Source organism: Desarmillaria tabescens (assembly GCF_030435595.1).
Source record: "Desarmillaria tabescens strain CCBAS 213 chromosome Unknown EV420scaffold_4, whole genome shotgun sequence".
In the NCBI taxonomy this organism is placed as follows: domain Eukaryota; kingdom Fungi; phylum Basidiomycota; class Agaricomycetes; order Agaricales; family Physalacriaceae; genus Desarmillaria; species Desarmillaria tabescens.
The window spans coordinates 1-20390 of record NW_026848303.1 but is presented as its reverse complement, the minus strand read 5'-3'; the positions used below and the strand labels follow the sequence as shown (position 1 = coordinate 20390).

The 20390-nt window shown below is 48.3% G+C and overlaps 7 protein-coding genes across 7 annotated transcripts; 4 read left to right on the top strand and 3 right to left on the bottom strand.

The window, feature by feature from the left end:
• Nucleotides 1-86: 86 nt before the first annotated feature.
• EV420DRAFT_1636411 (Clavaminate synthase-like protein) lies at nt 87-1484 on the top strand (the record flags this gene model as incomplete). Its single annotated transcript, XM_060476582.1, has 5 exons — nt 87-230; nt 280-342; nt 397-1002; nt 1057-1271; nt 1325-1484. 5 exons carry the CDS (start codon nt 87-89, stop codon nt 1482-1484), a joined length of 1188 nt encoding a protein of 395 aa, XP_060336687.1.
• A 509-nt stretch (nt 1485-1993) lies between these two features.
• Nucleotides 1994-4465, bottom strand: EV420DRAFT_1508343 (cytochrome P450). Its single transcript, XM_060471437.1, has 12 exons — nt 4050-4465; nt 3664-3988; nt 3463-3611; nt 3297-3412; nt 3142-3247; nt 3070-3083; nt 2828-3017; nt 2694-2775; nt 2517-2642; nt 2443-2453; nt 2263-2392; nt 1994-2214 (listed from the first exon to the last, which is right to left on the bottom strand). The coding sequence occupies exons 1-12, from the start codon at nt 4459-4461 to the stop codon at nt 2136-2138; spliced, it is 1740 nt and encodes a 579-aa protein (XP_060336686.1). The 5' UTR covers nt 4462-4465; the 3' UTR covers nt 1994-2135.
• Nucleotides 4466-6644: 2179 nt separating this feature from the next.
• Nucleotides 6645-7459, top strand: EV420DRAFT_1474686 (uncharacterized protein; the record flags this gene model as incomplete). The annotated part of the gene is made up of 4 exons (XM_060469230.1): nt 6645-6839; nt 6954-6989; nt 7156-7193; nt 7252-7459. 4 exons carry the CDS (start codon nt 6645-6647, stop codon nt 7457-7459), a joined length of 477 nt encoding a protein of 158 aa, XP_060336685.1.
• Nucleotides 7460-8056: 597 nt separating this feature from the next.
• On the bottom strand, nt 8057-11189 carry EV420DRAFT_1508327 (cytochrome P450). Its single transcript, XM_060471436.1, has 13 exons — nt 10877-11189; nt 10501-10825; nt 10302-10450; nt 10134-10249; nt 9983-10088; nt 9917-9930; nt 9678-9867; nt 9542-9623; nt 9365-9490; nt 9288-9298; nt 9107-9236; nt 9020-9046; nt 8057-8568 (listed from the first exon to the last, which is right to left on the bottom strand). The coding sequence occupies exons 1-13, from the start codon at nt 11070-11072 to the stop codon at nt 8514-8516; spliced, it is 1527 nt and encodes a 508-aa protein (XP_060336684.1). The 5' UTR covers nt 11073-11189; the 3' UTR covers nt 8057-8513.
• A 2344-nt stretch (nt 11190-13533) lies between these two features.
• Nucleotides 13534-14375, top strand: EV420DRAFT_1709052 (SCP-like extracellular protein; the record flags this gene model as incomplete). The annotated part of the gene is made up of 5 exons (XM_060479581.1): nt 13534-13602; nt 13652-13678; nt 13734-13889; nt 13950-14158; nt 14212-14375. 5 exons carry the CDS (start codon nt 13534-13536, stop codon nt 14291-14293), a joined length of 543 nt encoding a protein of 180 aa, XP_060336683.1. The 3' UTR covers nt 14294-14375.
• A 534-nt stretch (nt 14376-14909) lies between these two features.
• Nucleotides 14910-16297, bottom strand: EV420DRAFT_797973 (uncharacterized protein). The gene is made up of 2 exons (XM_060483483.1): nt 15925-16297; nt 14910-15876 (listed from the first exon to the last, which is right to left on the bottom strand). Exons 1-2 carry the CDS (start codon nt 15989-15991, stop codon nt 15218-15220), a joined length of 726 nt encoding a protein of 241 aa, XP_060336682.1. The 5' UTR covers nt 15992-16297; the 3' UTR covers nt 14910-15217.
• On the top strand, nt 16122-17090 carry EV420DRAFT_1508316 (uncharacterized protein). Its single transcript, XM_060471435.1, has 4 exons — nt 16122-16297; nt 16351-16537; nt 16590-16942; nt 16996-17090. The coding sequence occupies exons 1-3, from the start codon at nt 16182-16184 to the stop codon at nt 16938-16940; spliced, it is 654 nt and encodes a 217-aa protein (XP_060336681.1). The 5' UTR covers nt 16122-16181; the 3' UTR covers nt 16941-16942; nt 16996-17090.
• Nucleotides 17091-20390: the final 3300 nt, after the last annotated feature.

Sequence of the window (20390 nt, the reverse complement as noted above, 5' to 3'; positions counted from 1 at the left end):
ACTCGTGATTCATTCCCAGGGTACGGAAGCACCAGGTACAATGGTCTATATAAAGTCTTCGGCTTGACTTTCATGATCCATGTATAATGACGATCGATCTAGTCCCTCTACCCCTCCCAGCGTCTGCAGATCCAGCAAAATTGGATGACTTTGGACGAGAAGTCAAAGGCCTCCACCCATCCCATCTTCAAGGAGCCTCATTCGAACAAGTCAAAAAGGCATTATACACGGTTCGTCCTGATTCCCGTGCTACAGCGTTCTTATCAAACATACACACAGCACGGAGCGCTCTTGTTTCGCGACGTCGACCTAACACCAGAGGAGATACGCGACTTGGTCAAGGTAAGAGCTCAGAAAACCCTTCCTGTCCGAGCCTTCCCTAAACGTCCACAAAAGGCCTTCGACCCCAACTCCACCGCTTACGGACATGGCAACAGCAAAGTCGACCAAACCAAAGCGTCCATCCTCCACTCGTACCTCAAAACGATTCCTCGCGTCCCACAGGTGCAGCTCATCGGGCACGGAACCGTCCGAGACCACGAAGGCATCCCCGAAGCCGTGCTACAACACGCGCACCATTCGAGCTTTCACAAGACGCGCGTATCCGATGAGGACGAGGCGCGAGGTGTAACGAGGTTCTTCCGTTGGCATATGGACGCGGCTTTGTACGATCTCGATCCACCAAAGGTGACGGCCCTATACGGGATTCGTGTGCCCAGAGGTCCTAACCAGGTGGTGAGGTATGATGATGGGAGCGGTGACGAGCTGGAGGTCCCGTTAGGAACTACGGTGTTCGTGTCGGGGAAGGCGATGTTCGATGTTCTTCCGCGGGAAATGAAGAGCGTTGCGGTGAGGGCGAAGGCTAAATATGCGCCGAAGCCTTTTGAGTGGATGAAGGAAGCGCGTGCGGTAGAGACGGGGCTGGGGTTAGAGTCGGAAGGCCGGGAAAAGGGTATGGAGGAGTTGGACTGGGACAAGGAGAAGATAAGGATTTATCCATTTGTGAGTTCGGACGAGCATAGTTTGCGCAAATGTTGCTAACTGCTTTACCAATAGCTGTGGAAAAATCCGGTGACGGGAGATCTACACCTCGAGGTTCATCCTTGTGCAATCATGGAGATCTATCTTGATCCAGTGCCTTCCGAGGCGAGACGAGAAGGCACGTTGTATCCAGATGGAGCGCATATAACAGATTTGAAGGAAGTGAGAAAACTCTGCTATGCGATGCAACGGCCTGGTATTGCCCCCAAGTTCGTCTATCCGCATGTCTGGTAAGCTTCCCGCTGAGTGCTTAACAGACTTAGAGTTGACTTTCTTCCCTCAGGCAAGAAAAAGACTTGATGCTCTTCCATAATCGCGGTGTCATGCATTCCGTGATTGGCGTCTTTGGACGAGATCAAGTACGCGTCTTCCACCAGTGCAACCTTGCTGCGTCGGACGCGCCAGATGGGCCAACCGATGAGGATATCATGAAGTGGGTGTGAATAGGTGAATCCTGGACGCATTTGCTCTCGCATGGTTTGGACATGGCACGTCTAATGAATTTACAGGCCTGCAAAATTACGTAGTACTGAGCAAGCCTTACGACGCGACACTGAGTCTAGGTTAGTTAGAGAGTATTCTTCCACGGGAGAAGGAATGCACTTTGGGCGACATGTAAATTAAGTATAGCCAAAGACATGCTGTGCCGTTCTCGGTATACTCTGGTGGAACAGGACCTGAGATGTTATGATAACGCAGGTAATGTGTGACGGATTCTTCAAGTCCAACCTGAGTTACGGAGCCTTAGGCTGAATATCAACGGAGACCACCGCAATTGCTTGCTTAGGGGCTTCTCGCCCAACAGGCCTGCTCTGGTTCCTTCGCTGGCATCTATCTTTCGACTTTAAGCATGTGGATCAGTTACTACTGTTTCTGGAGGTTTCGCAGTTCTGACGTGACGAGAATATGATGCAGCCGCCAACGTTAAAGAGCGCACATACTGTATGAACGGGATACGGATATTGAGCATTTGGAACAGGAATTCATGACGTTGAAGGATACTTAAAGAGTTTGATTTCATTTATCTTATAACTGCGGCAGAAGTTCGTGCGCGTAAATGCTAGGAATACGAATCGGCGTCTCACCGGCACCGCTCATTCAAAACCCGCGTTAATAAGTTCTAACACCTTTTCGCTTCTCGGTTTGATTGTGCATTTGAACGACGACGGATGGCTGAAGACAACATTTAGTAGTGCCGCTCAGGAGCCAGGAGTTTCTTACCTAACAGTCCCAGCGGTATGCTCCATGTCCGGCTCGAGCACAACCCCATTTTCAGAGTATTTCGATATGTTAAAAACCGCCAGGACCATAGCACATGAGATGAACAACGAGGAGTCCGCAAGCAGTCTTCCTGCATCTTATGTCAGTGCATATCTAGGCCAAAAACTCGATAAAGAATACCAGGGCAAATTCTGCGGACATTTCGAGTTTCGTCAGACGTTCCTGACCATACTACCCGAGAGATGTCGACTTACCGACGACCGAATCCGAACGCAACTTTATGGGGATCCATTTCAGGTTCTTTCCCTTTTGTTCGCATAAACCTTTCAGGCCTGAACTCGAATGGCTTTTCATAGACCGTAGGATCATGGAGCATGTTCCTGCGAACGGTAATCGTGAGTCAGAGCATCAATGGGTACAGATCTTCGTACCAGACGTTCGCTAACACAACAGATCCCTTTGGAATGAAATAGCCCAACTGGACGTCGTCCTCGCTCACAGAGTGGGGTAGAGCTTGATACCGGGATATCGTGAGTATCGGAAATGTTGCATACCCCATACTCACCTAATGGTCCGACGACGTGCCAACGACTGACCTCAAGCGCCAGGGCATTGATATATGGCAAACGCCCTCGGTCATCAAATCGTGGAAGTCTATCGTTCCCGACAATCGTATCGATCTCTGCTTGTGCTTTTGCTTGAATGTCGGGGTACATAATCATAGCTTTGAAGAACGCGGAGATGGCTGCAACGGTCTAACCAAGGATTAAATCAGACTTTTGAACACGCAGAGAGGATTGAACTTACCGTATCGCTTCCACCTGTCGCATGGAATGTGGTCAACACGGTGTGCATACAAATGATTGTCAGTGAATTGACCAATGTAAAGAGTTGCAGCAGCCCACTTAATATCAAATTCCTTGTCAATACTCATCCCATCTTCAAGCTGACTTGAAGTGAACGAATAACGAGCATCCCCAGCAGCCTACATAAGCATGTTATGGGCAAAGACCTTGAGATATAAACAGGTTTACAATTCGCTGTTTGACAAAGTCGTGCGGTCTTTCCACCACCTTGCATAGCGTCGATCGCCATTCCTTAGCTGTTCGCTTGAACTCTGCTCCAGGGAACCAATCCGGGATATGTCGCACTAAACGGCAGTTGGGGTTAGCAGTAAAGGTGATGTGTTACCTAGCTCACATATAGGAATAACATTGACCAAAAAGGCGCCCGGAGTGGTGGACAGAGCAAAGTGGTGCGTCGCTTGATCCGCGAGCTTGACAAATGGATCGTTTTCCTCTTGAATCTCATATCCATATGAAATTTGCATGATATTAGCCACATTCATCCTTGAAAGCGTTAGTACATGTTCAAGTTGGAATATAAAAAAAAACTGCTTACTTCCGAATATGTCGAAAGAGTTCTTCAGGATCAGCGGAGATTCTTTTCAAAAACTGATGCGCCTCCAATTCTACAACAGGCAGGAACTGCTTGAAGGACGCATTTGTTCCCAAGACCTGACGTACCCGTCGACGTGAGTCACAGAAACGGGGGCCATATGGCATCAGGCTAAACCCATTCTTCCAGCCGACGAGTTCCCCGCCCATGGCCACGATCGGTCTATCAGAGTAAATAGCGCCTTTCTTGTCCAGCATATCGATAGCCATCTGCACAGAGTTTATCACTACTATGCGCCGTCCAAGGACCGAAACCGATGCAACGTTGCCTTCGAAAAAGAAAGTGAGTAAGACTATAGTTATTGAATGGGGGCCAACTAGCCGCCGTACCATGTTTTTCGCCCCATCTAGCGAAGGTGAGCCATTCCTTATCAGAAGGCATGTCGAGAATGTTCCCAATAAGAGGAAATCCCTTGGGACCGGGAGGGAAAGGCGTGCTGCGGCGAGTCGGGTAAAAGAGGCGGTAAGCGACTACCAGACCGAAGAGCGAGATAGCAATAGCAAGGGCCGTCAAAGAGCTACTCATATCGAAAAATACATGATACTTGGGAGACGTCGCGTCCTTTTGAACCACTTGGCTGCCTATCCGGACGGAACCATCTACTGTCAACTGATACGACAACTTGTGGACTGATGATTGCACTGAATCTGAACTGACACAATGAGCACCGAGATGCCCACTGGCATTGCGAGAGGACGGATGGAACGGAGTGAGGATCCGAAGATTTAAATGACGGATCATAGCATCGCGGGATCCCTTTGCCGGCCTGTCAAAGGGCGGCAAAGGTGGAGATTGGTGTCCCGGAGCGAGGGCATCGGACCGCTATTCAGTAATTCTCTCAACTGTACGGCCAGTGGTGTCGAATATCAGATGCTTGGCACTCTCTCGTCAATCATCGAAGCCACGCTCGGGGACTTAGCTACGACGCTTCTTCTTTAGATTTGCGTGTGCAATTTGTCAATAATATATCCATCGCTTAGCCATGTCCTCGTTGAAGCGACAGTTACCGATTGTACAGGATTCGAAGTTGATGGCAGCAGGGATTCTGTTGACATTGCAACCTTCTGCCAACGATTCGACACGGACAGCGTGATAACTGAGGGCGGTAGAAAGAACAAGGCGTAATACCATATACGAGCATTTTCGCGAGCCCATCCATGTTTGCGCCCAAGCATCTCCTCCACTGTTCACACGAGCCAGCCCCTCCCTCTCGTCTTCCTCTACTATCGACGATCGTTCCATGTCTCCATTACAGCCAACCAACCCGGACACGGCCTCATCGGATTGTGTCAGCACCAGGCGACAGGGAAGAAGACGGCGATCTGGAGTCAGGAGGAAGGGATGACTTGCAGGCGTGTTTGAGGCTACTCTCGAAGCTTCTGTCATCTTGTTGGTATAAGGCAGATCGGACGCAGCCCTTGCGCGTGCATGCCCAACGTGGAACGTAAATTCTGTATTTCCTACGATATCGCATTAACTGTGCGCGAAGCCTTGAGTTTGAAGCTAGGCTACATACCTTTAGGTCGCGGATCGGAGCACTACAAGTAAACGCACCCCAGTCCGGTCAAAGCAGGTACGAATTGTTCGTTTCCCCGTGAAACCACCCTACAGCCTCCAAAGACGCCAAACGCCACGTCTACTAACAAAAATAAGATATCAAAATGTCACCAGCGACTCCAAATATCTTAATTATTTAAAATGGAAGGAAAGATGTGGCCTACCATGATGGCCGTAAAAATTGAACAACTGTTTCCTTTTTCTCTATGTTTGCTTTGCCAACAACCTGATTGGCTCTTGGAAAGATATTCAGTAAAATTATAGAGTCAGGAAACCTCATATGCCTCACCTAGACTCCTGTTCCAAACAACGTGAGTCGAGCGAAGTGCTAGAGTGCATAAGCAAAACTGAATTGTGAAGGGTCGAGACAAGGCTGCACATGTAAAATCAATCAAAAAAAAATCAATGACCTCGAAATGAGACCCGGACTTGCCTGTAATTACTCTGGAACTCCCCCGATGCCGACGTCGAACTCATGCACGGGGTAGGAAAGTTAGACCTGTGACCGATCCCCCTACAATGAGCAAGCGCCCTGCATCGAGCTTGCTCATTGTAGGGGATCGGTCACAGGTCTATAGGAAAGTCAAATGAAGATAAGCTAACCATGATTAATTCATGATTGCAGGATGACGGTCCGAAACCCGTAGTCGCAGACTTTGAGACGATATGGCTAAACCTGTCTTGTCGACCAACCTGAATTTTCCAGCGTCAATTTTTTTGCTGTCGACGCCGACAACCAACCCCGATCTCATAGACGAGGTCCAAGTTTCTTCGGTGCGTAGTTGATGTGGCTTCTTCGCGTTCTTGTCTGATACCTCAGTTAGATGCCCAGGACGCTGCGTTTAAAGACGGAAATCAAGTAGGGGCCTGTACCGAAGAATATTTTGGTGAGGCTGTCGCATGTTGCTCGTAGCTGAAGTGGCTGATCATGGGTTGACGTAGGACTTATTAATACCGCCGTTTGTAGCCACTTCACCTGTAACTGAAGATGCATCTATAGGCCTTGTCCAGCGAAAGAATCTAGACAGCATTCAGACAGAAACATAGATAGTTCACAGACACGTGGTGTTTGGAACATAGACAAACAATCAAGAGCATATTGGGACAACGATACAGAAATGCAAGGACTAATGCAACACGAATCTTCGTCATTTCATCATCGAGATTGTCAATACACAACACCTGTGAAGTCAGCCATGGTTAGTCCTTTTCGACATGCATAGACACGATTGACTGTACAGTGAAAACGGTTACGGAGCTTGGGTAGCCGAATCTATGATAATGATGGTTGTCCCTTTAACGACAGCTGCGGTAGGTGCTAGGGCCCTATTGTCCTGGGCAGGATCTTTCCACGGCATTGCGGCAGCATGAGCTACGGTCAAGCTGAGCGCGAGAGCGTGTGGCAAGAAGGCCTTAGAAGAAAAGAACATTTTTTAGGTTGGAGATTTATCGTTGGGATAGGTGGATCTGCCGTTTCGTTGTTTACCCTGTGGCTTTTAACGGGAACAATGCTGAGAAGGACCGCGGACGAAAAAAAAGTCCAAGGATTTGCATCAAGAGAGGTCATCTCGTAAACTGACCGCGAGACCTAGATACAGGCGGTCGTTATGTAAACGATACCGTTGAAGACTACAGCTGCTAATGACCGGGACTAAGTTAGTGCCTTTACATGAAAGATAGGAGATATTTACACACAAGGGACAAGGCTGCACGTAAGTGGAGAGGCTACGACTAATACTTCCCTGCTCTAATTCAAGGGCAGCATTCTTCAGGTAGAACCTGGATAATTCGACGCGGCACTGAGATGAGGGAAATAGGGTCGAGACCATCATTCCGCTTCAGCTGATTTTTTAGCACTACTCCAGATACATAAAATAGGTACGCACAGCCAAATGCAACGTAATGGCCGCTGCCATGTGAGCTTCTCGCTCTTCTTCACTGTTTAAACGTTTATCGCCTGTAATCCACCGCCAGCCACATTGGGCTATCAAATGTTGATACTGGGATCGTCTTCAACAATCCTGGGGTGGACAAAGAGTCGGACCGCATCTCTTATACTACGCGTTTCCTATCAGTCAGTTGTGGTCGTCTGAGACTAGGGGGATTAGGGGACGTAAGTTGGCTTGACTCCGAGGCCCTGATTCCTTTCCGGTACCTTGTCGCCGAGGAGCTAGGAAAGTAGAAGGGACTTCTATGTTCTTTGCGACGACATTTTGCATAAGATACCTGGTAGAAGAAAGGTAGATATTACTTATACAAGAAAACCAAGTTACTTGCCATGACGTTTGTTTTGTGGGATACAAAATTCAAATAACCACAGTCAAACACGTATGTATCCCAAAGAATCGCGCTGGAATCTAATAAAATTCAAGAAGATGACTGAAAGAATGGCTGTATATTCGTACCAAACTTGAACCTCAAGTCTCAGAACAACCACCGTCGAGTTCGGAAAGGCTGGTTCAGACAAACGACTTGCTCTAGACTCTATAAAACGTCAAAGAATTATCTTTCGTCCTGACGCCGTTCAATTGAGCCCATCAGTACCCACTGGCATCCGATGAGGCGGTGAAGATGGCTGCCGAGACTCATGGTTCAATGGAGTCAATCAGCAGCGACTGCCCTCCGAGTCCCGAGTCCTGAGTCCCGACTTCCTTCCTTCCTTCCGACTGATCTGTCAGCAGCTGGATACCGGCGTACAGTGGATGTACGTGCCTAGCTCTGCCAGTGTCAGCCTAATACTAAAAAGGCTACGATACCACCTAGTCAGTACTTACTACCTTCTAGTCCCAAATGAACAGCACGAAACATGCAACAATCGTAAGGCCCTAGCCTGTACTTTCAGGTCGTATTGGATCGTCCCTAACTGGACCTCTCTTTCGATGAGGTGGGGCAAGGCTTATCTTCCCGTGTTTCACTCTGACCAGGAGCTTCTTCTCAGCGTGCAGCCGATCAGCATCCTGGTTTTGCCTTACTGTATTCAACAAAATGGCACGGATCACGTCGCTCTTGATCAGATTCGAGCTATGCCTCTCTGGATGGAGACTCACGAATTCAAAGTGCAGGGCGTGTACAGCAGTGCCGAGGTGGTAGATAGGATTACATAGCGTGGTCTGATGGGTACTGTTGGCAGCCGACAGGTCATATGAAGCATACTGCAGCTTCGAGTTCTATGGAACGAATCGGATAGATGTGATGACCCGGTATGCTTCGTGCTAGACAACTATTCCGGCAGAGATTCATGCGAACCTCTCCTCGTTGATGAGTCCCAAGGCCTTTTCGCTCCTAGGCTTACCGGGTTTCTACAAAATAATGAAAATCGATCGAACTTTTTTTCGGCTGCCCAATATAGTAATTCATAGGTACCGGTTTTCTTTCAACAGCGACTCAACACCAAGAGCAACAGTAATGATAGAATAAATGGTTTAGAATTGATTCCCGAAGCAGTACACAATGTTTTGGTGCCATCAAGTCATGCAATGGAGCCTGCAGTGATGAAGAAAATACCGCTGATTTGGGATTTGACAGACCAGATTAGCGGATTCATGAGGATCACAAACCAAAGGCCCGGGTGGTGATATCAGAGCCTTTGATGGATAATTCGGAGGAATATAGCCCAGTTGTACGTCAGGAAGGTATAATTCGCAGTGCTTATGCATTTGGTGGAATCCAAGATGGGGAATTACTATATTGGGCAGCCGAAAAAAAGTTCGATCGATTCTCATTATTTTGTAGAAACCCGGTAATTGTACATTTGAATGGTGTCGGGTGGCTGAAGAAGATAGACTACAGGTTGAGAGATATCATCTGAACCCGGAGAAAATTAACGCACCTCACAGTCCCAGAAGTAGTTTCTGTATCTGGTTCGAAAACAATGCCACCTTCACGGTACTTCGAAATATTGAAGACCGCCAATACCATAGCACAGGATATGAAGATCGAGGCGTCGGCTAGAACCCTGCCTACATCTTGAATTTAGTACACATTGCGAGAAAAGGTCTGAGAGAGCGCACCGGGGCATATCCTGCATAGTTATAGCCCGTTAGGCTTGAAACTGGCAGTTCACACTTATCAAGGCGGAAGGACCCACCGACGACCGAATCCAAATGACACGTTATAGGGATCGAATTCCGGCTCTTTGTCTTCAGTTCGAATGAACCTTTCGGGCCTGAACTCAAACGGCTTATCGTAGACTGCGGGATCGTGAAGCATTTTCCTAGTGCTCATGAGACAAGGTCAGGAGATGGCATGATACGCATCTTCATACCATATGTTCGCCAATACAATAGAACCTTTCGGAATAAAATAACCGGAATGGACATCATCCTCAGTGACACAATGGGGGATACCTGGAGTTTGAAAGGTAAGCAATAAGTATTACAGATGAATCACTTGTTCCAAACCTGTTGGTGCGATGGTATGCCAACGAGAAACTTCGAGCACTAGAGCGTTGATATAAGGTAGGCGCTCTCGGTCATCGAAGCCAGGTAGCTTATCATTCCCGACGACTGCATCGATCTCTGCTTGTGCTTTTGCTTGGACTTCGGGAAACAAAAGCATAGCTTTAAAGAACGCGTAGATTGACGCGACGGTCTGAAACCTGATTCGGTCAGGCGGTCTGTGGGGGAAAGGAAACTCGTACAGTATCAGCTCCACCTGCGGAAACGGAAGATGAGTCATGGATAAATGCGATTCTTCGATTACCGACCGGCATAAAGAGATGCTGCGAGCCATTTAAGATCCACCTCTTCCTCGGCATTCACACCAGCATCAAGCTGCTTCGAAGTAAAGGAAATGCGAGCCTCCCTGATAGCCTGAAGGCACTGAGAATAACCATGGGTAGAGTGTTATATTCTCACCATTTTCTGCTTCACATAATCATAGGGTTTTTCCACCATATCGCTTAGTGTCGATGCCCAGCGTTTAGCGATCCGTTTAAATTCTGCGCCCGGAAACCAGTCTGGAATGTAGCGTACTACACGTACTGCAATTAGCGAATGTGAACAGGTCGAGGTCAAGTAACTTACAGGATGGAACAAGGTTGACCAAAAACCCGCCAGAAGCCACGGAAAGAGAGAACTGGTGCATTGCCTGTTCTGCCAGCTCCACAAACGGATCTTCGTCTTCTTGGATCTCGTATCCATAAGTAATCTGCAGGATGATAGCCCCTGCAGTTCTTGAGAGCATCAGCTATCAATGATACAGTTTAAAATCAACGTCGCCTACTTCCGAATGTGAGTAGATAGATCATCCGGTTTATCAAGCAGTCTCTTCAAAAACCTGTGCGTCTCGAGTTCCTCCATCGGCAGGAATTGCTTCATTGCTGCATTGTTTCCGAAGAGTTGATGTGCTCGCCGGCGATAGTTGCGAAAGCGCGCGCCATACGGCATGAGACCTAGGATTTTCTTCCATCCTACCAGTTCACCACCCATAGTGACGACCGGCCTGTCCGAAAAAATAGAGCTTTTCTTGTCCAACATGTCCATAGCCACTTGAGCCGAATTTACTATGACAATACGCTGTCCAAGGATGGAAACCGATGCGATGTCACCTTCAAACAAACTTCAGTGAAACTGCAAAGTTGATGGCGAAGACGTCTTACCATATTCCTTCGCCCATCGAGCGAAGGTAAACCATTCCTTCTCAGAGGGCATATCTACGAGGTTGCCAATGAGTGGTAGTCCCCTAGGACCAGGAGGGAGTGGTGCATTGCGGCGGCTACGGCGAAAGAGGCCCCAGACGAATATCAAAGCAAAGATAACAAGGAAAAAGTCCTGAGCGCTGAAGAAGCCGAACATTATTGGACTGCCTGGCTGACTCGAGAAGGAAGAGAGACCCTCGTATTGGCACAAAACTAAGGGGAATCCCTATTTATATTATCATCAATGCTGCGGTACACCGTTTTATAACCGAGAAATCATCAACCACCTGTAATGGAGTGCAAGCTCCCAAATTGTGCAGGTAAGAGTATTAAAATAGAGAACTCTGATCATAGTACAATTCCGTACATCATGCCGTGGTGTATAGGTGCGCTTCTCTGTCAGAACTGAATACCGATGAACAGCTGAGAAGTGATGGGTAGATGGCGAATTAAATATAAAGATGGCATACCACTCGAATCTGGACTAAATGCATGTCCACTGGCCAGTGCCACAGTTGCGGGACGAAATGAAAATGCGACCGAGTAGTCCGAACGGGGAAAGGACAAACTTTTAGCAGAGAGCAGAGGCACAGCCACAAATCTGTTCTTAAGTAACTTCGACGTGCACGACGAACGACGCGTTAATGCGAGTTCCTGCTGCTCCTCGGTGCCATTCCTACGAGTCAAAATATGCCTGTAATACAATCGAACGCTCCGTGTCGGTGAGCCCTTGCTCTATTGAGGATGCCGGAGTATCGACGATACTCCGAAAGCGCCTTAGGTTAGATTATGATCCTTCATAAACACTGTTTTTGGCGATAAGGGAATAACAGAACTGCATTCAATCTCGCGCTTCTGCACTGGATGGATATCTTTGCACGTCAGGTTATATTCGAGAGAAACCTGTCTTACGCTCCGCTGGGGGGAGGTTTAGTTTCTGTTCTGACCGATTGCCCTATGAAAACGGACTAGAGCTTGTGGACGGACCAACTGGCATGAACGGAAACAAGGAGACGATATACTTCTGACCCAAACTTGAAGGCCGATTTCGCTGATGGCGTTGTTAAGACGGGGCAGAATAAAAATTTATCTAAACAAATGGGCTAGAATCTTGCTGGCGACGAACCTTGGCTTTTCAGGAATCTTAGAGTGGAATTTCTCTCTACCAGATCATGTCTCGACGTTGCATGCATTCTAGCGTCACTACGGTATGCCGGATTAACCATTTTGGTTGGTACCCGTGGCACGTTAGGATCCACTGACTACGAGGAAGCAGTCGGGTTGGCATTTTCTGTCACGTAATTTGCCAATGCACACCGTACCGATGTCCGAATAGAGTCTTGGTCTCCGTCTCTTCAAGTCGTCTTCGGTGGATTAGTTGGATATTTCCGGGACATGACCATGGTTGCAGTCGGACTGCAGTTCTTGGCAGTGGAGCGCGGCAATAACTCTTACCAGAATAACGCCTGCAAGGCCCACATCAGGGGCAAAGCCTGCTACGTTGACCCCCCTTGAAACCTCGTTTTTTATATAATTATGATAGTTTATAATAAACCAAGCTTATGTATAATTGATTGATCCTGCGAGGTTTACTGGCTATAATTCCTGCAGGAGAGATTGAATCAAGGCCCAAGGGTTATTCAAATCTTGGCTTGCGGAAAAAAAACGAAGTCATAATCAATAATAGTTAGCATTCAAAAAATAGTAGTATGAATGAGAGAGTACTACCCCTTGAAATGATTCACTCAGCAGTGGTGGCTTCTGCTGCTGAGAGAAAAAGACTCGCTCGGTGGCGGCATTCTGCCGCCACCAGCTCGCATTTTCTCTCAGAGTCAGAATCCTTGGCAAGATCGGCCGAACAACGCCGCAGAAAGCGTGATAGTAACAGAGGGTCACATGTAAACAGTGACAAGCGGTGACTGTGCCACCCCGAAATTCTGACTTAAACGGAAATTTTGAAGCGTTGGGCCGTGAATTTCTTCCACAAGTAGAAATTTTTATGACATCGGACTTCGGGTTAAACTCAAAACTCGGCTACCACCATCCCTCTATAAGACCTACTACTAAAGTAGCAGGAATATCAAAATATCATTCTATCGGATGTATAGGTGGAAACGAGGCTACGACACTGACGGCGTCCGGACTCCTTCGTCTACAACATTCCAGGCTAGTAACTGAGTCTCTACCCTGGCATCTTCTATATCCCCGCGTACCATGGTTGGCGACGATTCTAGGCAGTCATTCTAACCACTGCCAGTGGACTCCACACAAACTCTTTCCCTCGAAAGATCAACCCACTGGAGCTCAAGTCTTTGACAGGTCTGCATGGATACAAACTTTCTACGACGAAGATGCTACCTTCCGGCACCGAACCGTGGAGAAATGTCTACCCAAGTCGCATAGAAACTGGCGGGGTTGTTATGCCTGTTCTTTACATTCGACGCGTTTATCCGAAGCCGCGCCTAAACTCTGCGCGCAGCTGAGAGTCTGGCAACGGTTATCATGGAATATGTATGATGGATTCCATATGGGCGAGGTCTCCTACCATCGTTTGGTAATTATTCCTTCCGGTCGAAGGTATAAGAGGAGGAGAAAATTACTTTCGCACCTCATCCAACATGTCCTTCGCCCGCCTCTCCGTCTTACTCTTCGCCTGTACCGTGGCTGTCCAAGCCGTGAGTGATTTCGTCTGTGCTGCCAGTCGTTTCGTTCGTGCCAGCTGACAGCATGTTTTAGAAAATCAGCACGCAAGTTGCTCGCGATGTACTCTTACTCTCGCTTTTAATAATGCATTGGCGGTGCTCATCATCAATGTTAGGACTCTAGTTGGACAGACGACGATGCATTCCAGTCAGCTATCCTCAACACTACCAACTCGTACAGAAGCGCACACGGTGCCGACTCGTTGACTTGGGACGACACCCTCGCTGCGTATGCACTGAACCATAGCCAGTCGTGCGTGTTTGAGCACAGTGTTCGTGATCCTCTTCATCCCCTTTTGTTGTCACTCGTCTTTATGGCTTATTTAATTTAGGGAGGGGACTACGGCGAGAACCTCGCTGCAGGATACGAGTCACCAGAGGCTTCAGTCGAGGCTTGGGGTGACGAAGGGGATTCCTATAGCTGCAGTGACCCAGGGTTCTCAGACGATACCGGTCACTTCACGCAGTTGGTGTGGAAGAGTACCACGACCGTTGGGTGTGCACGAGTTAACTGCGATGGAACCAATGATACACCGGGGTGGTCAGTTCAATCGCTTTTATCTAGAGCCGAAGACTAACTTTTGCTTTCGATAGGTATGTCACTTGTGAATACGACCCTGCTGGTAACATTGTTAGCGATGACAACCAGTACTTTATTGACAATGTCGAGTGCTGAGGGGATCATCGACATCTTTCCTCCTTTAAATGCAATAGATCTGTTTTGGTATCTCGAATCCAAAAATTGATACATTCATCTCTACGTTTCCTCGTCTTTTCCACCATCTAGATGAACTGATATGAGCTATGTTGCCTTTCCGTCCGGAGGTGTGGTGACGACCGCTTGCATTGCATTTACAGCTCTTATGTCTGCTGGCATATATTGTTCGCAGGAGTTGCACTGATGCTGATTCTGCTTGATGTCAACAATGAATGGACTCATCCTCAATATCTTGTTAGGATTTATGCCATTGCAGGAGCCGATCTGCGTCTCTCGAATGGAAGGCGAGGTCGGACAGAGAAACTCACATACTGAATACCAGATACGTGCCCAGATTACCGGTCGTTGGACTTGGTACTTTACCAACATATTCAGGAAGTGACTCTGCAGATGAGTTCAACGGAAGCCGCTTTCAAGCTCTTGATTTCGAACATTATTACCGAGTTCCCAGACTCTGTTGTTTTCTGGCCTTGTAACTATATGAGTATAGCCGATGTGAAGAAGGCTGGGATCTTAGGAATCTTAGCACCTGCTTTCTTCGAGCGTACAGTAAATGCTAGCATGATCTTGTGTTCAGAAGATTCGAGAGCTTCTTGTCTATTGTCTGCGGCAGGTCAGCGCTTGAGATGCAGCATCTAAGTACAGACCCAAGAAATCTTATTCCTGCAGCGAGACACGAGCCTCCCCTGGTAAGGTTATTAGCTTTGGAAGAAACCTGCTAAAGTCCACCATACGCCCTCCGTCATGGCAACCAATGATATCTATGTTTCAACGTGTCGACGGTATCGTGTATTCTATGAAATGTCTGCAATGGTACATAGTAAGTTATCAAGGACGTCTAAAAGGATAACGAAATAGAAAAAAAAGGTACAGCGCATATAATCACGGTACAAGAGCCTCTTCGTCCCAAGAACCCTTATCGTTCCTCCAAAACCTTGTCCTGCGATCTGGCACAGGTCCCAGCTCGAGATAGTCAACGTCCGTCGGGTCGACCACCAGCAAGGCGAAATGGCTTAACGCTGTCTCCCAAAGGCGCTTGTTCTCTTCACTGCTCCACTCTCCTTCGGCATTAGGCTCCTCCAACTTGAGAGGCCATTTCTTCGCCTCTTCTTCTCCGCCTACAAGCGGTGAACCAGGGGTAGGCCGGCACCACGATGCTTTCATGTAGGGACTCATGCTTTTGAAGACTTCCTGCCTCTTCGCTTCCCAGTCAAAGCCTTCTTTGAAGAGTATTCCCATGGAGCCGTTGCTGTTTCCAGCTTGCGTAGAGTGGAGGAAGTGCTTGTACAAGCTGTTGGTCGGGGCAGGGATAATGGTCGCGAGACCTGCGACGCGATACTGCTCTTTCGCGCCCTCGATCCACCATGCGAGCTGGACGTGAGGATTCGAGATTATTTGCGAGGTTTTGGGCGTGCGGCTGTCGGTTGTGAAGAGTAAGAGAGGGAGTTCTGGGTTCGTGGTGGGGTTGATGAAACCTCGGAAAATGAGGGAACGGACATGGGGTATCGGTGTCGTAGGGTCGATGGAGGCCAGCTGAGTGACTGCTTGGGGTTAGCATGAAGAGAATGTTGAGAAAGGCGACGCCGCACCAATTGATTTCTCGTTCGCTGCTAAGGCGTTTTCGATGGCCCGTTTCCATCGAGGACCTGGAGCCATACTGCGAAGAATGGAAGAAATACGGCAGAAAACAGTGATTCGAAGGACCGTGAATACAGAGGGATTTACTGTACAAGCATAGTACAACTTTTTACACACATGGTAGTCGTCGTGATAGAAGTGTAGTTGACAGGCGTTCGACAGCCGACGCGATGCTTACCACTCTTGGTCAGCGACCACCACCACCACAATGTTACGATGCTTGCTCTTGCTCTACCTCTCTATTCTCGCCGTTGCCAATACTGAGATAGCCAATTTCTATGCGAGTTCAGCCGTGCAGGCGCCGATAGTTGTTGGCACGGAGTGGTGAGCTGATGCAGCAGCAAGTCGCACGCATATACTCACTCTATCATACCCAGGGCGGCCCTCAGTGCCAGCGACAGCCAAAGGCAATACGAGATTGTACCAGCGCCATTGGGAACGCCTCTAACGGCCGTGTGCCCAAACTCGCCTTGCCCACACGAACTCTGGCTCAAGCTGGACCTATCGAATGACGACTGGCAGCGATTCACGAAATTCACGTTACGAATATCCTGGGCAGCATACGTGCGTAGCACCAAAATCCTTCAGCTTGGCGATGTTAAGAAGACATGGACAGGATCCAACCGATTTTCTCATTGATATCCTTGACGGGGACTCCATCACCAGCGCCAAGTCTTCCGACCCACCGGCGCGTCTTAAATACGCTCGAATACGCCTCGTCGATACTGGCGTACTTACACCGGGCATGTCTGTCGACAGGCCTACTGCTGTACCATTCACAGTGGTCCTCGAACCGCTGTACTTCGGAGTCCTTCCGGCGTCTGTCATACCTACCCTATACTTCTTGATCGCAGTCGTGCTGCTGGCGGCTGTGGCTCTACCCTGGATCAATGCTTATCTAGAAGATGTCGCTCTGAAAGCTAGGAGGGAGATACGTCTCGCTGCCATGGGCATAAAACAGCGATGAAGGTGGGTATTACTCTGATTATTTTCGCTTCGCGGTTGACGCGACGCTTCTGCAGGTCATATGTTATATTTCTTAACATCTACTTAGCTCTGTTTTCCTGTATTATAGTCAACTCTGCCGCAAGATACCACGTTCGGAATTGTAAACAAGCTATCCAAAGAAGCCACGCTCAAATATTCTCAACCGATCCGTACGTGTATTATCTTGCGAGCTTTTGGTAAGGGTATCACACTAAGAACCACGCTTTTGAATGGAAAAAGTCTTGCGTAAAGTGGGATGGTGTCATGGAAGCAGTCTCCGTTCGGCTAGTCCTGCGAAGTACTACCTTCTTCGTCCTCTTCCTCATCAGCAGGGCCAGGCTCCTGCAATACTTAGTCACGCTTAATACAGAAGCGGCGCCACTTACTGCAATCATTAACGCCGTTAAGTTGGGGCCTTCTTTTTGGTCACCATCGTCGTCCTAAGCCTACGTTCACGTCAAACGCGTCAACCAGGGAGAGTAATTGCTCACTTCAGATTCATCGCTGCTTCCCTCCCCATCCGAGCTGGAAAATGACGAAAGGGAACTCCCGTCGGAGGTGGTGGGCACAGTGTCCCTATCAGAGAATTCATAATCCGAGTCTTCTTCAGAGTCCTCGTCTGGATAGTCATCCGGCTAGGAGACATTTAGTGAAAGATAGACATAAGCTGTAGGGAGGGCACGCACGTTCTTCAACAGCAGCAAAGTCAAATTTCCCTAGTCGTTGATAGTCAATAGTAAAATATCGCGATGTGTTTAGATACTCACTCGCTCGTCGCCATCTGCATCTTGGTCGTCCTGAAAATTCGCGCGTCACCCGACTTTCCGGCGCGTAAAGTAGTTTCGGCTGACCTCAGACGACTCCGAACTTGATAATGAAGAGTCGTCCTCCGAATCAAATGATTCATTACCGCCATCCGAAGGCACGCCACTCTTGTGGATGGCCGTGTCGAGTTTCTTTTTGTCCTGACCCAATTGCTGGGTGGCCTCTTGACCCGAAGTCGATGGAACAGACATGGTGGTGATACAAGTGAGGAAATATTCGTGGGTTGTCGTCCTAGTATTGGAACAAATCGAAGGTGGAGAGGAGTTGGTGGTTCGGTTATTACACGCGAGGAATGGTCGTGGGAAAGCGGAGATTTTTTGTCTTATCTTATCTACAAGTGAGTCAGCATGATTACAAGCCACCCTATAGCCCTTAACCCATCGATTTAATCGATTATTCTTCCTTCTTTCCGTCCTCCCTCTTGCCTGCACCGAAAATTTCTGTTCCTTACTTGTGTGGACAAAGCGGCATCTTTTTTTCTGTCGCTACTCGACTAAGTATTGGACCTTTTGTTATGGGGAGTCATTGACATCAATCAACCCCGCCCGGGCCCCGCGAGGTTCTCCTCAACAATTCTTCAAGGATAACTTCACTTGGTCTTTATGATGCCAAGATCTACTTTCAATGACCCTAGAATGCTTGACCGATAACAAAGATACATTGTACATCTTACAACACAGAGAACAACGGTATTTAGTAATAAATCAGCACATTCTAACAATTCTTGACTTCCTTCCAGCTCCCATTCAAGCTTTAACTTTCTTCGCCCCAACATCTTCGCCTTCGTGTGCCTCGACTTCATCTATAGCCCTCTTCTTAGCGGCAGCAGCCGGTGCAGGGACCTCGGCGTACTCCTCGTCTTCGTCTGCTTCATCAGCTTCCTCTTCCTCGGCGGCAGCTTCACCGTTTGGCTGTGAACATCACGTTGGATTGGATGGGAAACAAAACAAATCAGCGCACGTTTTCCAGTAGAAGTGCTGTCAAGCTGGATTTCTACAAGAGGAGTGCGCGCGTCAGTAAAGCCCCTCGTTGAGCTGGCGCAAGGACGTACCCCGGCGCCGTTCTGTTCCTCTTCTTCATCTTCCTCTTCGTAATCGTCATCGTCGTCGTCCTGCTGTACGGGATATCAGCGCGATGCACGGCACCACGGCTCCGATGACGGTACCTCCACCTCATACTCGTCACTCTCCTCCTCCTCGTCAAAGATGACTGGGGGGTCGTTTTCAGTGACAACTTCAGGCTCTCCCTCCTCGGTAGGCTCTACTGTGGGCTTTTCCGACATCGTGGGTGTGGTGGTGGTTTCTGTTTAGGTCTGGTTCCCAAGCGCGGCGCGGGAGTTGGGGGTCACCGTCACGGTGTGAATTCAACGGCTCAAAGTCACGTGGTCGGATATCGGCTTGACGGAGGGAAAGATGCTGCTTGGGGAATGTATACGGTCCGAGGCGCCGTTTGCCGTTTTCTGTGGGGAACTTGGCGGGTTACCCAGGTCTGTCTTTCACTGGGACCATGCCTTCCTTTTCTGTGGCTGACTACTCAGTTTCAAGGAACTGGTAACCATTACTTTTGACGAATGGCCCTTCTCGATATGGCGTTTAATTGTGTGTGGACGAATTTAACATCGAATATCGCAAATTCAAACCCAAATAACGGGGTGTAAGGCAAAGGTCATAGTATGTAATCAGCCCAGTAGCTATTAAAATCTTGGTTCTTCCACGCGGCTGTTTCATCCGTTTCGATTTCATCTATCCTTCTTTCTTGGGATTAGGGCCGAGGATTCAGGGTAATAGTATCTCCCATCTGTTTCCGACACGGCAGGTAGGCTATGTTCGATGTCGCAATCAGTACGCTTAGGGAACAGGAAGCACACTACAGTTTTCAAAGGAGTATCGTTTTAAAGACTACTACGGGCACGTTAATGCGGTTACATTAAGGTCGAGTTAGAAGGCCCTTAACAATGGAACTTCTTCATTCATCCTATGAGTCCGTCAATCTCCGCTATGTCGTGGTCTTTCGCGTCAAACGTCCTCCCCCTTCTTACAATATCTCACACAATCAGATTCGAGGGCTATTTATACAAGGAAGTTTGTTTCACAACGCACGCTTTAGTCAGACTCCTCGGCCTCATCGCTCTCTTCGTCATCTTTATAGACCATCTCGTCAGCATGGATGACTTGCCCGTCCAGTTTACCAATCAGCTCGTCTTCTGCTTGCGTTTGTTCGGTCATCGTTGTGGCTTTGGTTCAAACAGAAGCACGTGTGCGCGTGTGAAATGACATGGTCGTAATTATTGTCATATGAACATGCCTGATCTAGGCGCGCTGGGATGAAACTGGCTTTTGGAGGGATTTTGTTGGAATTTCATTGACCATTAAGGAAGAAACGACCTTGGAGAGGAACACGGCACGGCCGCCCAGGAACCCCGATCACCCAAATTTTGGGCGTTTTCTGATTTCCAAGACGACATACGACCGAAGCATAGCGAAAGCGAAAAGCGGCACCATTATGGTCTCGATGCCTGTATTGTGACAGTCGGGCCCGCTCTTCTTGGTGTAGCGGAAGTACTGTCAGTTGGTCCAAAACGATATGCACTCTCCATTCTGTTCGT

Bases quoted from the DNA above. Each gene is read 5' to 3' on its own strand.
- EV420DRAFT_1508316 (XM_060471435.1), top strand. From the start codon at position 16,182: ATGTTACGATGCTTGCTCTTGCTCTACCTCTCTATTCTCGCCGTTGCC. The intron at 16,298-16,350 runs GTGAGCTGATGC...TATCATACCCAG, and splicing joins ATAGTTGTTGGCACGGAGTG to GGCGGCCCTCAGTGCCAGCG. The intron at 16,538-16,589 runs GTGCGTAGCACC...AGACATGGACAG, and splicing joins GAATATCCTGGGCAGCATAC to GATCCAACCGATTTTCTCAT.
- EV420DRAFT_1508343 (XM_060471437.1), bottom strand. From the start codon at position 4,461: ATGATCCGTCATTTAAATCTTCGGATCCTCACTCCGTTCCATCCGTCC. The intron at 3,989-4,049 runs GTACGGCGGCTA...TCTTTTTCGAAG, and splicing joins TAGATGGGGCGAAAAACATG to GCAACGTTGCATCGGTTTCG. The intron at 2,643-2,693 runs GTACGAAGATCT...TACCGTTCGCAG, and splicing joins GTTGTGTTAGCGAACGTCTG to GAACATGCTCCATGATCCTA.
- EV420DRAFT_1508327 (XM_060471436.1), bottom strand. From the start codon at position 11,072: ATGTTCGGCTTCTTCAGCGCTCAGGACTTTTTCCTTGTTATCTTTGCT. The intron at 10,250-10,301 runs GTAAGTTACTTG...CAGTACGTGTAG, and splicing joins GGTCAACCTTGTTCCATCCT to TACGCTACATTCCAGACTGG. The intron at 9,624-9,677 runs GTTTGGAACAAG...TTCAAACTCCAG, and splicing joins GCATACCATCGCACCAACAG to GTATCCCCCATTGTGTCACT.
- EV420DRAFT_797973 (XM_060483483.1), bottom strand. From the start codon at position 15,991: ATGGCTCCAGGTCCTCGATGGAAACGGGCCATCGAAAACGCCTTAGCA. The intron at 15,877-15,924 runs GTGCGGCGTCGC...AACCCCAAGCAG, and splicing joins AGCGAACGAGAAATCAATTG to TCACTCAGCTGGCCTCCATC.